Source organism: Mustelus asterias, chromosome 28 (genome assembly GCF_964213995.1).
Source record: "Mustelus asterias chromosome 28, sMusAst1.hap1.1, whole genome shotgun sequence".
Taxonomy (NCBI): Eukaryota; Metazoa; Chordata; class Chondrichthyes; order Carcharhiniformes; family Triakidae; genus Mustelus; species Mustelus asterias.
Genome location: NC_135828.1, coordinates 7,350,873 through 7,365,882, shown reverse-complemented (window position 1 = coordinate 7,365,882; position 15,010 = coordinate 7,350,873). Strand labels below are relative to the sequence as shown.

General features: G+C 43.3%; 1 protein-coding gene across 12 annotated transcripts in view; it reads left to right on the top strand.

The window, feature by feature from the left end:
- p4ha1b (prolyl 4-hydroxylase, alpha polypeptide I b) overlaps positions 1 to 15,010 on the top strand; it is a 91,030-nt gene that overhangs the window by 61,608 nt on the left and 14,412 nt on the right. For all 12 annotated transcript variants that reach the window (XM_078199457.1, XM_078199453.1, XM_078199459.1 and 9 more), the window contains one exon: positions 9,728 to 9,827. In XM_078199457.1, the coding sequence (XP_078055583.1) occupies positions 9,728 to 9,827 (100 nt within the window). The remainder of the gene's footprint in view (positions 1 to 9,727; positions 9,828 to 15,010) is intronic.

Here is a 15,010-nt window from a genome sequence, read left to right as displayed (position 1 = left end):
TGGTGTCAGACTTGTTATCCCCTTTGCCACTTGCACATCAGTCTATTCCTGTACTCCAATTAACCCTTGACCTAACCCAGACTGGCACAGCCTCCGTCCTGAGGCTGCCAGTTTTGAGAGAATGGATCTGTACGAGAAGTGGTCCCACAATTCCCTCATATTGGTCGTTCATTTATCACAGCATTCCTTCTTGGTCTCTTTTCAATCTGGACTCTTGTCCAAACAAGTCAACTACGTTTGTTCAAGAAAGAACAAGTTTGAATTTTTACAGTGCCTTTCATGACATTAGGCCATCCCAAAGCACTTCGCAGACAATGAGTTACTTTGCAATGTGCCCACTGTGATGATGGAGGCAACATGGTGGATCTGAAAGGATGAGAAGTAACTTTGAGCTTGTGCTAAAATGTGACCATTTCTGAACTCGTGCTAAGTCCCATTCACCCATAGAAACATGGCATGACCATTTATCCCCTCTTTCCTCCCACAGTCCAAAGATGTGCAGGTTAGGTTGATTGGCCATGCTAAATTAACCCTCGTGTCAAGGGGATTAGCAGGGTAGATATGAGGGGTTACGGGAATAGGACCTGGGTGGGATTGTGGTCAATGCAGACTCAATGGGCTGAATGGCCTCTTCTGCACTTATAATGATTCTATGATTCTAACCTCTTCACCATTCAGTGAGATCATGGCCAATCTGTGCCCCACCTTTTACTATCGTTAAAAACATGTTTCTTGGTCTGGTAATACTTAAGTTTTAAAATTCTTATAATTGTTTCCAAATTTCTTTGATTCCCACCTCCTTATCTTTGCAACCTTCTCCAGCACTACAACCCTCTGCGATAGTTCATTCTGCGCTCTTGTACAAACCCAATATTAATCGCACCATTGGCTCCCACTTCCCAAATCTCTGTCTCTCACTCTCCCTGTCTGTCTTGCTGTAAAATGCAGCTTAAAATCTACCTCTTTGACAATCTTTTGTTCATCTGTGCTGCTATCTCCTTATGTGCCTCAGGGTCAAGTTTTGTTTGATTACACTTACGACAAAGGGTCGTCTGGACTCGAAACGTCAGCTCTTTTCTCTCCTTACAGATGCTGCCAGACCTGCTGAGCTTTTCCAGCGTTTCCTCTTTTGGTTTCAGATTCCAGTATCTGCAGTAATTTGCTTTTATATACTCTTGTGAAAATCCTTGGGACATTATACTATGTCAAAGGCACTGTTTATATAAATACAAATTGTTATTTAACATGAGGACGGGTTTTTAGATAAGCTGTAATGACAAGCCAACTCGAATACAAAAAGACATAATTAAATTCAATCCATGGCCTTTGGATTTATTCATATTAAATGCAGCCTTCTGTGCCCTTAATCTTTGCTTTTAATTACTTTTATTAATAATGCCATTGTTAAACTTTCAAAAGATATGCAAGTGTCTGCAAAGGTTGGCAATAAGGAACAGATTAAGAGCTTCAGGCTGACTTAAAGAAACTCAGTCAGTGCACTTATAAATAGCAGATGCCATTTTAATATGGCGAAACACTGTGTTATGCACATATTGCCAAGTCTGTCCCACACATGGAACTATTTTGAACAGGGCAGTGAAAAGGTAGTACCAGGCAGAATCGGCTGCTTCCTCTTCATTATAATGTACAGGCAAGCTTTGTCCCAGCCATACTGACACCATGAAAACATAGCCTCAAAGGGACTTGATCAAGTGCTTTCCTCATAATATTTTCCAAGGTTGGGGTTGTCCGTTCAATTTGAGTTTTTAAAAATCAAAAGTTTGTTTTAAATTCATAGAATCCCTACAATGCAGAAGGAGCCCATTCAGCCCATCGAGTCTGCACCAACCCAAGCCAACGTCCTGCTAATCTGTCTAATCTGTACATTTTTGGACACTAAGGGCCGATTTAGCATGGCTAATCCACCTAACCCGCACATCTTTGAACTGTGGGAGGAAACCGGAGCACCCGGAGGGAACCCACGCAGATACAGGGAGAACATGCAAACTCCACAGAGCCACCCAAGCCCAGAATCGAACCCGGGTCCCTGGTATTGTGAGGCAGCAGTGCTAACCACTGTGCCACCATGCTGCTAAGTGAGAGGAAATTAGAACAGATCAGCATTCACTCCCCACCAGTACTAGAAGTTAAAGAACAGGAAAAGTACTTGGGGACAGACGTCAAAACCACTGATTTTGTATTTCTCATGAAAAGGTCAAAAACCTCTGATTGCAATACCCAAAAACTCCAGTTAAAATCACAGAATTCCATGTGATTTTACAAAAAAACAAAATCTGCTTAATTCATCATTTAAGATGGTAAAATGCTGTGTTGTGCACCCGTTGCCAAGCAGTTGTTCTGGGAGTTCATGTCAAAAAATAAACTTTATCTAAATTTGCAGTCATTCATCAGTACTTTAGTGTGACAGAAATGACAAAATTCACCCACAACTACCTTCAGCATCAGATCCCAGAATCAATCTATCTGTCAAATTACCGTGTGACACTCAAAATATAACAAACTCCTCATTCAAGGGGAACATCTCCTTTCAGCATTCTGTAGTCGATTATAAATTGTTTAAGTTGCAGTCTCAGTTTGAGACCCTTTGATTAGAATGCTGCTTTGTAATTACACCCAGTTGCCCATTATCCAGAGATGTCTTGTGGCACAGTGCGTAATCCCTTGCCTCTGAGTCAGAAGCTCCGGGTCCAAGTCCCACCTCAGGACTCGATGTTCAAGGAAGGTGTGTTCATAACACGATTGACTTATCAATCTGCAAGTCCTTCCAGCACACATCAATGGCAGACAGTCAAGAGTCTCGCGGTGGGAATTTACGGCCTCACTCGACCCGAGACCGGAAAATCCCACCCAAGGTCAACAGACCTTCCCATTGTCCGTCCCTTGCCCACTCCGATTCCCGTGGCGGGCTGGACGGTAGAATTCCGCTGTAGGAGTCAGCCATGTGAATCATTTAGCATGGCCAATCAATCCAACCTGCACATCTTGACGGAAAGAAAATTGGAGCCTCTGCCATTGTTGTCCATAGCCCCAATGTACAACTTGCATGTTGCCACAGCAGGCCCCCTGAATGATTAATAATACAACATCACCCATTGCTCTTTCAATAAGAGCACACTGCTGTCAGGCTCATGAATGACTCCGCGTTGATCGATGCATTTCATCTCACTGGGCATGCTGATTTTCAATAGTGCACGAGCTCCTGAATGAACCCGGGAAGTGAGAACTCCTGGCTGCTCTTCCCCTTAACGATATTTACCTAGTAACGCATGAGTTTAGATTCCTCCTCTTAACTGTCAATGAATGGCCTGCTTTGTAACAGTGGAGAGTTGCTGCAGTTAGATTGTGACCATTTTCTGGTGGCAGATTATCAGTCGAGTCTTTGCTTTTTTTTTGATATCTGGTTTAAATACAGATTGCTTGACTTGTCTCATCCTGTCCTTCTACTTAAGTACTTGCATGTAATTGAATCTGTTTGTCTAGGTTTCATGAGTTGCTGTCTACCTTCTTTGCAATGATTGTATGAATATATTTTCAGGATGGTAAATAGTTTGCTACATATGATGGGTGTTGGGATGTATGAGTTGCCTGTTTGTAATTTAGTTTGTAATGCAGCATTGTGCACTGTACTTGGCACGGATGGATTTGAACAGAAGTTCATTTTACTTTTTTTTGTACTCTGCTACATATAGGCAGTTCAGGCTCAGTGCAGGCGTAAGAAATGCAACAGCTGTTCACCCAGTTCACCCTTACAGATTGCAAATATCCCACACACAAGCTCCACAGTAACCAGGGGCACCTGCATCTTTCTCGCTCTCTCTTTGTCCAAGAATTATGGTTCGAGCCATTTTATCACTTTGGAGCAAGGTGACGAGGTAAACGCCAAGAACTATCTCAGCCGCTACAGGGGTTGAATCTACGCTGTTGGCATTATCTTGCACTACCACCATTAGTGTCCCAAAACTATGTTTCTATCAAATTAGCTTGCTACTTTAATTGAAAAAGTGAAGGGTACTTTGGCATCTCCGTCAAAACAGTACTTGTGTGTCCAAGCTGTGTGTGAGGCTATTATCATAGAATCCCTACAGTACAGAAGGAGGCCATTCGGCCCATCGAGTCTGCACTGACCACAATCCCACCCAGGCCCCATTTCTGCAACCCCACACATTTAACCTGCTAATCCTCCTGACCACTAGCCAGCCCCTAGACTGTGTCTTTGGACTGGCCAGATGGAGAGACCTGAATAACGACGTCACTGATTGAAGACACAGATTTCAGTTCTTGTCTTCTTGCGAATGTAAATTAAATAATCAATCTCTGAGTGTACTTGAACGGACTGTGATTTCTCTAAACCTCCCTTCTCCCTTCAACTGTTACTTACGGTTTAAGTCTATAGGCAGTTTTCCTTGTAAACATCGTCGTAAGAAAAAACCTTTGATGTGCATTTCATGCCCTCTGGCCATGTGAACTTTGCGTGTTTGTCCTGCTCCTCCCAATACAGTTTTAAATTCATTTGTGTGCCACATTTACTTTCGCCTTTCGACATAAGTTATTCTCGGGGCTACTCACAATGCTCACGTCCATGCCCCCTATCTCTCCTCCCCCCCCCCCCCCCCCCCTCCCGCATATACAAGGAGGTCCTGGTGTACATTTATCTATCAATAAGGCAATAGATATTTGCCAAGTGAGCAAGAAATAAAAATGAATTTAGGTTGGAGTTGACGAGGATATTCTAGTCTTTGTATCTTCGATTGCCAGGCATCCAAAGATATGTGGGTTAGATTGATTGGCCATTCTAAATTGACCCTAGTGTTGGGGGGATTAGCAGGGTAAATCTGTGGGGCTGGAGGAATGGGGCCTGGGTGGGATTATGGTCAGTGCAGACTTGATGGGCCGAATGACCTCCTTTTGCACTGTAGGGGTTCTGTGATTCTATGATAATCTCACACACAGCTTGGACACACAAGTATTTGATGGAGATGTCCAAGAGTTAACACCTTTTTCAATTAAAGTAGCAAGCTAATTTCATAGAAATATAGTTTTGGGACGCTAATGGTGATCTCTTGGTTATCCTTTCTACTGTAGCAAATAATCCTGTAACGTTACTCATTCCTTGCTATTGCCAATCAGATATTTTAAATAAAGCAAAGTTTGACGTTGAGAAAATCTTGCAGTGCAATTCCTCTTGCCAAAATATTTATGCAAAGAATTTCTGTTCGCCCGACCCCTGACACCCCCGCCCCCTCCCTGACACCCCCTCCTCAATCCAAACTCCAGAATTTCACCACACTCAAGTTACAAGGTCAATTCAAAATGGGATGAAATAACTATGTGTTTCTATTGGCCCGTTTTACTGTACAGAATCCAGACATTTTTGATGGTTGTCTTCGAATGTTTTATCCTCAGCTGTCCAGTTGTTTTTATAAGACGGGTAGCACCTGGTACTTCTGAAGTTCCTCTTAGAAAATATATTTTTAGATGCTCTCTGTGTGTGTAATTTCTTAATGTAATCAAGATATGTCATGCTGTCTGTCTTCTATTTATCTAAGACTCTACAAGTAATAGAGCCTGGGAGCTACAATCCTATTTCGGTGTCAGCAAAGCAAAATGCCCACATAAAACGAACGTGTTCTTTTTATATTTAAAGAATAGACAGGGATTTTGATGGGCTGATGGAAATCTTGCCTACCGACTGAGGGAACTGGCAGGGAACCCCTGTGTCAGTTCCGTGGGGGAGGCCCAGCAGAATGAAGAGCCCTTCACACACACACACACACACACACAAACAGTGGAAGTTCTGTACTGCAGACTGTTGCGAGCCAGTGAGGCCTACACCTCCGCATGCAGTGTATGGGTATGCAGATACAGCAGGTAATAAGGAAGGCAGATGGAATCTTGGCATTTATTGCTAAAGGAATAAAGTGTAAAAGTAGTGAAGTGTTGCTGATACTGTACAAAGCATTAGTGACACTGTACTTCGAATATTGTGGACAGTTTTGGTCCCCTTTCCTGAAGATTTAGTTACATTGGAGGCGGTTCAGAGGAGGTTTACCAGATTGATTCCAGAGATGAAGGATTTGTCTTATGAAGAGAGATTAGGCATCAAAGAACAAAGAAAATTACAGCACAGGAACAGGCTCTTCAGCCCTCCAAGCCTGCACCGACCATGCTGCCCGACTGAACTAAAACCCCCTACCTTTCCGGGGGCCATATCCCTCTATTCCCATCTCATTCATGTATTTGCCAAGACGCCGCTTAAAAGTCACTACCATATCTGCTTCCACTACCTTCCCTGGCAACGAGTTCCAGGCACCCACCACCTCTGTGTAAAAAATCTGCCTCGTACATCTCCTTTAAACCTTGCCCCTCGCACCTTAAACCTGTGCCCCCTAGTAATTGACTCTTCCACCCTGGGAAAAAGCTTCTGACTATCCACTCTGTCCATGCCTCTCATAATCTTGTAGACTTCTATCAGGTTCAACCTCAACCTCCATCGTTCCCGTGAGAACAAACCAAGTTTCTCCAACCTCTCCTCATAGCTAATGCCTATAACCATAGGCCTATAATTCCCTTGAGTTTAGAAGAATGAGAGGGGATCTGATTGAGGTGTACAAGATAATAAGTGGGATTGACAGATTGACATTATAGACATGGAGAGGATGTTTCCTCTTGTGGGGCAATCTAGAACAAGAGGGTCATAGTTTTAGGATAAGGGGTGGCAGATTTAAAACAGAGATGAGGGGAAATTACTTTTCCCAAAGGGTCGTGAGTCTGTGGAATTCACTATCCCAGAGTGCAGTGGATGACGGGACTTTGAGTAAATTTAAGGAAAAGGTGGACAAATTTTTAATTAGTAAACATTTTAAGGACTATAGAGAACAAGCAGGTAAGTGGAGTTGAGGACAAGATGAGTCCAAAGATGTGCGGGTTAGGTTGATTGACGATGCTAAAATTGCCCTTAGTGTCCTGGGATGCGTAGGTTAGAGGGATTAGTGGGTAAATATGTAGGGATATGGGGGTAGGGCCTGGGTGGGATTGTGGTCGGTGCAGACTCGATGGGCCGAATGGCCTCTTTCTGTGCTGGAGGGTTTCTAAGATTCTAAGAGATCATCCATGCTCATATTGAATGCGGAGCAGGCTTGAGGGTCTGAATTGCCCACTCCTTCTAGTTCTTATGATTGCGAAGGGACCCCAGACCAAAGGCGAGTGAAGGTAGGATGGGGCTTGCAGGATAAGTATCACGGGGGTTGGGCCACGGAAATCAATGCAAAGGCAGTGGAGTGGCTTTCAGCGCCACCCTGCTTCCGATGCCAGGTCCCACAATCATACACAGAGTGCCTGACTATGAGGGCCTCACTCCCATCCCAGGATGTCACTGGCTACCCAATACTGTTTGCTGGACATCCTTCTGAGGGTTTGGAAAAGCCAGAGAAGGCCTCATTTAATCCCGGTTGTACTCAGCTATAGTGGGTATCAATTGGCTTACTAAATAGCCTAACAGACATCAACGCTGGTGACTGGGAACCCCATGTCAGATTTTCCTGCTCTCCCAACTTAGGGTTTCCCTGGTGCTGGAGACTGATTCGGGATCTCTCTTGAGGGCCCAGCCACGGTTCCTGCTGCAGCAGGCAGGATTAAATCCAGCCATTAGTGTCTATGGCAGTGGTTCCAATGTGCCATGAAGACCCCTCCAAGAGTGCCACGAAAAAAGATTCAAAATGATTAAAAATTCATGTGATCAAATTAAAACTACGCTTTGTCTTCAACTCTGCAGTTGGCAGCTTGAAGACCCAACGAATCTGGGGCCGCCTATGTGTGTGTAGGCTGGGAAAGAACCGCACAGGTGTGGTTTAAGTTTTTTGTCTTGGTCAGGCCCATGCGTATGACCAATGGGACTTAAAGCTGAAGACAAAGGTCCCCATGCAGCCCCACAAAAAGCAAAATCTCAAAAAGGGTGCAAAAACCCTGGGAGAAGCGAGAGAGATGGGAGAGGTTTAAAGTTTCCAATAAGGGAAGAAGACAGAGAACATAGGAGGAGTTCCTCAATTCTTTTTTTAATAATGTAGAGATGTCTCATGACATCTAAAAGGTTGGGAACCACTAGTCTAAGGGCTTGGTCATTATGCCAGTCAAGGTTTCATATCATATTAGTTTCTCTTGATGTGTAAAGGAAGGAACTTGCATGTTCCTCCACCGCAGGATGTCTCAAAATACTTCTCAATCAAACAAGTAGGGGCAGCACGGTGGCACAGTGGTTAGCACTGCTGCCTCACAGCGCCAGGGACCAGGGTTCGATTCCCGGCTTGGGTTACTGTCTGTGTGGAGTCTGCACGTTCTCCCCGGTTTCCTCCCATAGTCCAAAGATGTGTGGGTTAGGTGAATTGGCTGTGCTAAATTTTCCCTCCGTGTACCCGAACAGGCGCCGGAGTGTGGCAACTAGGGGATTTTCACAATAACCTCATTGCAGTGTTAATGTAAGCCTGCTTGTGACTAATAAATAAACTTAACTTTGAAGTACTGTTAAAGTGCAGCCACTATTGTATTTTGGGAACCACAATTACCCCACAGCAAAGTCTGTCATGCAGCAGTGAGATAAATGAACAGCAAATCTGTTGGTTGTTGGATAAGTATTGACTAAGAGACAAGGATAGTGCTTTAGGATCTTTTATGTCTATCTCTAAGGGTAGAGAGGGCCTTGATTCAACATCACTGCATTTCCTCAATGCTGCGTGACTTAGATTATTATTGCTGAAGTCTCTGTTGTGGGCTTGAGGCCATACAGTTATGACTCAGAGGCAGGAATTCTATCTCTATGCCAAGGTTGACGCCTAGGTTATAATCTTGTAAATTGAGCTAACAGCCAAAGGCATCTTATTGCACAGAAGTGGAGAGTAACTTAGTTATACCTGGATTGTAGTTATAGGTAAGTATTTCTCACACAATTTTTTAAAAACTGTAATTTAACATTCATTTTAAGCCGGTTGCATTATTATTGCACGTGGCCAGACAATGAACGTTATCCAGTTGCTTGAAATTCTGTAAAATTGACTGGGAAGCAGAGATGCAGCAACTTCACTGCTGAGCAATATTCACAAAGAATAATTAATTCTTCCATTGACCAGGAATTGTAATCATTTGTAGATTCCTTTTAGTTGGGGGCAGCGGAACATCAGAGGAGTGATGGCTAACATTGCAACATTACCAGTTATTCTTGGAATATTGGCTGAATCTTATCTGTGGTTGCAACAAGCTAAGAAAGAAGCATCATTGTTATTCTAGAGAGGCATGAGTGTTTGATTCCTGGCTTTTCTCAAGAATCCATGTCCTTGATGGTCGGTTGTGAAATAATGTGACTGTTGTGGGTGGTTGGGGGAGGAATCTGGTAGCTCCATTCGTTCTGTAGACAAACCACTCTCTAGATGGGGCAGTGTCCAATGAAGAAAAAGTGTACTGCAGAGATCCTTTAAGTTGTTAGTTATACTTGTGCTGATACAATTTTATAAAACAACTCCATCTGATAAGTTGTGTGCTGTTGTACATTTAGGATGAGTGCATATTGAACCTATGAAGTACAAATATTCATGGATAGCTTTAAGCTGTTGCTCTAGATAGGACATCAGAGTGTGTGTGGCAGATATATCAAGAGCATCAGCTGAATTTACATAATGTACAAACTCGGACAAACCATATATTTATTTCCTCCATTCAGTGCATGGCTGTCAGGATATGAAGACCCCGTGATAAATCGCATTAACCAGAGGATACAAGACCTCACAGGCCTTGATGTTTCCACAGCAGAGGAGCTGCAGGTAGGTGTTTGCAAAATGGGTTTTGGGCAAATGGAATTGGACCCCAATGAAGAGAGAGGTGGGTATTTATCCCAAATCAAAATGACTATTACATGTGGGATGTGTGTGTTTTTCAAATCTGAATTTTCTATAATAGAGCAACATCTGGTTTGGAAAATGTGGCAGAGTCTTTTATCTGTGAAAACAATGAAATTAAGGAAAGGGTGAGAGGTTCCCCTGACTTCAGTCACTACAGTGAAGCAAAATACTGCAGAAGCTGAAAAATTGGAATCGAGAGAAAAAATGGTGGAGGTTCTTCACACACGCTACCACAGCTGTTGAGTGAGAACAAAATTAGCGATTCAATAGCTGCCCTTATATCAAACCAGGCCTGACAGAAGAGCATTGATCTGAAATATTAACTGCTTCTTTCCCCACCGATAATATCTGACCTGCTGAGTATTCCCACCATCTTCTGTTATTTCAGTAGCTAAGATTTTGGCTAATGTTGCAAACTTCCTCTCTACTGACAAATACAATGATGTGAAGGTTTTATGTAGCATTTTCCCACCTTCTCCACCTCCTGTTTAACAGCCAAGGTGAAGGGTCGAATTCCCAACTTGATGACCAAGATTGTGGTATCATCCTATTCTCTCCTTCCCCCCCCCCCCCCCCCAAAACTCTAATCGCCAAGATGCTAGGTGAAGAGTTAGGATTCCTCGTTTGTCCTTTTAAGCTGTGTGGTGTAGTCTGCTGTTTTCATAGAGTTAAGCTCTGTATTGAGCAATATTTTATCCCTCAATGCTTGGAGGGTTCCTTTATTACTCTACACCTTTACTCCAACAGGTCTTGCACTGTCCATAGGTGAGTCTGCCCCTTGTTTTTATGCAGTATGTTGCCAACCACACTGATAGCTGAGATTAGGAACAAAACTTGGTGAAGCAGCTCAAGAAGTTAAGCGCAACACATTTTTAATGCAACCATTCAAGGGGTGCCATGCTTTCTAATATCAACTGGGAAAAGTGATGGATTCTACAACCTGTTACTTGTGAGCTTTTTTAAATAGGAAATGTCCGGACAGAGGGGGAGGCCATGGCGTAATGATGTTGTCACTGGACTAGTAATCCAGAGACCCAGGTTCGAATCTCACCCGGGCCGCACGGTGGCACAGTGGTTAGCACTGCTGCCTCTCAGCGCCAGGAACCCAGGTTCAATTCTGACCTTGGGTGACTGCGTGGAGTTTGCACGTTCTCCCCGTGCCTGCGTGGGTTTCATCTGAGTGTTCTGGTTTCCTCCCAAAGTCCAAAGATGTGCGGGTTAGGTTGATTGGCCAAGCTAAATTGCCCCTTAAATGTCAGGGGGATTAGCGGCATAAATACATGGGGTTACGGGGTTAAGGCCTGGGTGGGATTGTTGTCAGTGCAGGCTAGATCGGCTGAATAGCCTCCTTCTGCACGGTAAGGATTCTATAAACATGTTTCAACAGGGACGAGGTGATCATTGGGAGGGGTAGAAGCTCTGTTCAGACCAGATTTTATTCTTCTGCAAATTACTGCCATAAAATTACACTCTATTGGATTCTATATGAAGCACAAATTTCATTGTTAGCTAAACCAAAACCATTTGTGCAAAAAGCACACTTGAGATAGCAGAAGGCTTTCAGAAGAGATGGTCGATTAAACTTTTCATTTTAACCGAATATTCCCCTTAAATGTACCGTAAAACTTTGCGTAAGCCTGATAGAAAGTAATTTGTCTTTTGAATAGACTTGAAATTAATTTTGTTATCTCTAATACCATATTTCCGTTGGTTGATCGAGGTATGCCAATTGAGTCCTGAAAGGGTCACTGCCTTTGTGGAGCTGTGAGGATTCCGGGTAAACTTTGGGAATGGTTAAGAAATGGGATAAAGAGCAGGAACCCGCGTATGGCAGTAGTTCAGAGGAGGTTCACTTGATTGATTCCAGAAATGAGGGGTTTGTCGTATGAAGAGAGATTGAACAGTTTAGGCCGATACTCTCTGGAATTTAGAGGGGAGATCAAATTGAGGTATGTAAGATGATAAAAGGTATGGATAAAGTAGACTTGGAGTGGATGTATCCTCTTGTGGGACATTCTTGGACGAGAGGCCATAGTCTTAGGATAAGGGGTAGCAAATTTAAAACCAAGTTGAGGAGAAACTACTTCTCCCAAAGGGTTGTAAATGTGTGGAATTCGCTACCCCAAAGTGTGGTGGATACTGCGACAGTGAGTAAATTTAAGGAGGAGTTAGACAGATTTTTAATTGGTAATGGGTTGAAGGGTTATGGGGAGAAGGCAGGAAAATGGGGATGAGGAGCATATCAGCCATGATCGAATGGAGGAGCAGACTCGATGGGCCAAATGGCCTAATTCTGCTCCGATATCTTATGAACTTATAATATATCTTTTGGAGAAGTTACGTTGGCGTGGGCCTGAAAAACTGAGTGGGTTGCCCCAGGCTCGGTTTTGGGGTCACGATTGTTCCCAGTGTATATAAATGGTCTCCCAAGATCTCCCACTTCCTCAACCCCTCTCAACATCTTCCCGTTTACTGTGCATTCCCTGGCTTTGTTTGCCCTCCCCAAATGTGTTACCTCACATTTATCCGCATTGAATTCCATTTGCCACTTCTCCACCCGCTCAACCAAACCATTGATGTCATTTTGGAATCGTCAGCTATCCGCTTCACTATCAAACACAGCTTATTTTTGTGTCAACTGCAATAAGCAGCGAGGGCCCCAACACTGAGCCCTGTGGAACGCCACTGGAAACAGTTTTCCATTCATATAAACATCCATTGACCAATATCCTTAGTTTCCTGTCATAGAATCCAACTTGCCACCTTCCCCGGTATCCCATGAGATCTCACTTTCCTGACCAGTCTGCCATGTGGGACCTTGTCAGATGCCTTACTGAAATCCATGTAGACAACATCCATTGCACTACCTTCATCAATTCTCATTGTTACTTCCTCAAAAAAATTGTATTAAATTAGTAAGACACGATCTGCCCCTAACAAAGCCACGTTGACTATCAAACTAAGAGGGGCAATGCAGTGTGAGGTTGCAGCAACAAGTCACCAATTACACAATGTGATGACCAAAATATGTAGGTGGGCAGATTAAATGACTGCCACACGAGTATTAGAAAACGGGTAGCATCCATACTTCATGGATATTGTTGAAATGGTTCAGCATGAAGCTGAAAGAGACCAGGACGTCTTAGTAGAATTGACATTAAACGTGTCCAATCAATGTGACACTGCAAGGCCAATATAGTGGACCAGAGGAGATAATAATGAAACTATATAATACATTGGGCTGATTGCACTTTGATTAATGCATCCAGGTCTTGCATAAGAGAAAGCACATCTGGCATGTCCCTCGTGTCAGAGGTATGAATTATGAGAGAGGATTCAGCCCATAAAGGAGCTGTCTGAAAGGTGATCTTAAAGAGACGGATTATTTGGGGTTTAGAGAAGTTAATCCAGAAAATTACATTGAATTAAACTTCGCAAAATGATGATTTCACTCCTTTTCCATATTAATCATGCTACCTCACTCCCACTCCACAGCAGCTGTCTGTTAGGGTATGTGACTGAGTGTTCCCACAAGTGTCGCAAGTGGTGGCATAGTTGGTTAGCACTGCTGTCTCACAGACCCAGGTTCGATTCCCAGCTTGGGCCACTGTCTGTGTGGAGTCTGCACATTCCCCCCGTATGTGCGTGGGTTTCCTCCGGGTGCTCCGGTTTCTTCCCACACTCCACAAAGATGTGCGGGTTAGGTGGATTGCCCAGGCTAAATTAGTGTCAGGGGGACTGGCTAGGGTAAATGCATGGAGTTATGGGGTTAGGGTCTGGGTGGGATTGTGGTCGGTGCAGACTCGATGGGCCGAATGCCCTCCTTCTGCAATGTAAGGATTCTATGAAGTGTTAGTAGCAACATTAACTAGAGGCAACATCTCCACTGACATTTTTCACCTACGTTTTTGTCAGAAATACGTAATCAGTCCATGAAGTGTACAATATTGCTAACATGGAGCTGCCAGAGGAAACATGTCCCTCATGTTAACACACAAAAGTTCAGTCCAAGACATTCAGCCTATAAACTAACAGTGCCTTAAGTTGAATTGCCAGAAATTTGTGTTTTTCGTGACAGTCTCTTGCAAACCTAAACATCTGATCCTACACTCGTAGCATTTATTTAGGATTTTACCAGTGGTACCAAACATTATAAGTATTCTTCTGTGTCCAACCTCAGTCTATGGATGAGAAGGAAAGACTTATTTTGCTAGATTATAGTCCATTTTAGTTCCCTGAGCGTGCAAAAGCTTTCTGTTAATCCCCGTGCTTGCCTTGTACAAGGAGCATAGCTTCCTCTGGTTTCCGTTCTAGCAGAGCTTCTGTAAAGCGGATGGGTCAACGGTAATACCTGAAAACAACACCTTCCTAACTGCTGATACTTGCTCCTGCTCATCCAGCACTGTAATATAGCAGTGCTCCCTCTCTAGCCCCAGCACCTGCTGATGGTTTTAAAATTAGGAACAGCCAAGCAAGATAGGTACAAGGAGAGTTAAAACTAGCAACAGCAGCCAGGGCTGAAGTTGGAAGGTGAGTTTTCAGAGAAGTATCACTCGCTAGAGGAGCTAGACAACAGCTGGTAGCAATGCTGTGTTTGAAAGGACAGAAAGAGGATGTATTTTTTCAATGACAGCCAACACAAAGGTAAGGATTTTGGTCCATTGATGCTGTGGATTAAGATTTTCCAATCAGTCTTAAACTGTTTGAAATAAATAGGGAGAATGAGATTATCCAGTCATTTCAAACATGCGACAGCAAGAACGCACCTCTTGTCAATTTATTTTGCCTCAAGCCCATATCCATTATTGAGCTAACCAAGCTTTAAAACATTCTGTATTTTCTGACAGGACTTCAGTTTCCTTCTTTACAGTTTCTTTGAGATCACTTAATGGGGATCAATGTCTTTAATCCTGTCCCCTGATTTTTTTATTTATTTGTTGACACAAAAGCAAGCCGTGTTAGGAAACAGTTGCTGCCATTAAATATAACCCAGAGCATGTGTAATATCCTCTACCCCATTGAATGATATTTTTGGATTATGTTTATACGTTTGTCTAACCTAATAACTTAGTGGAATTACAACACAAAATGTAAGTTTCGATTTC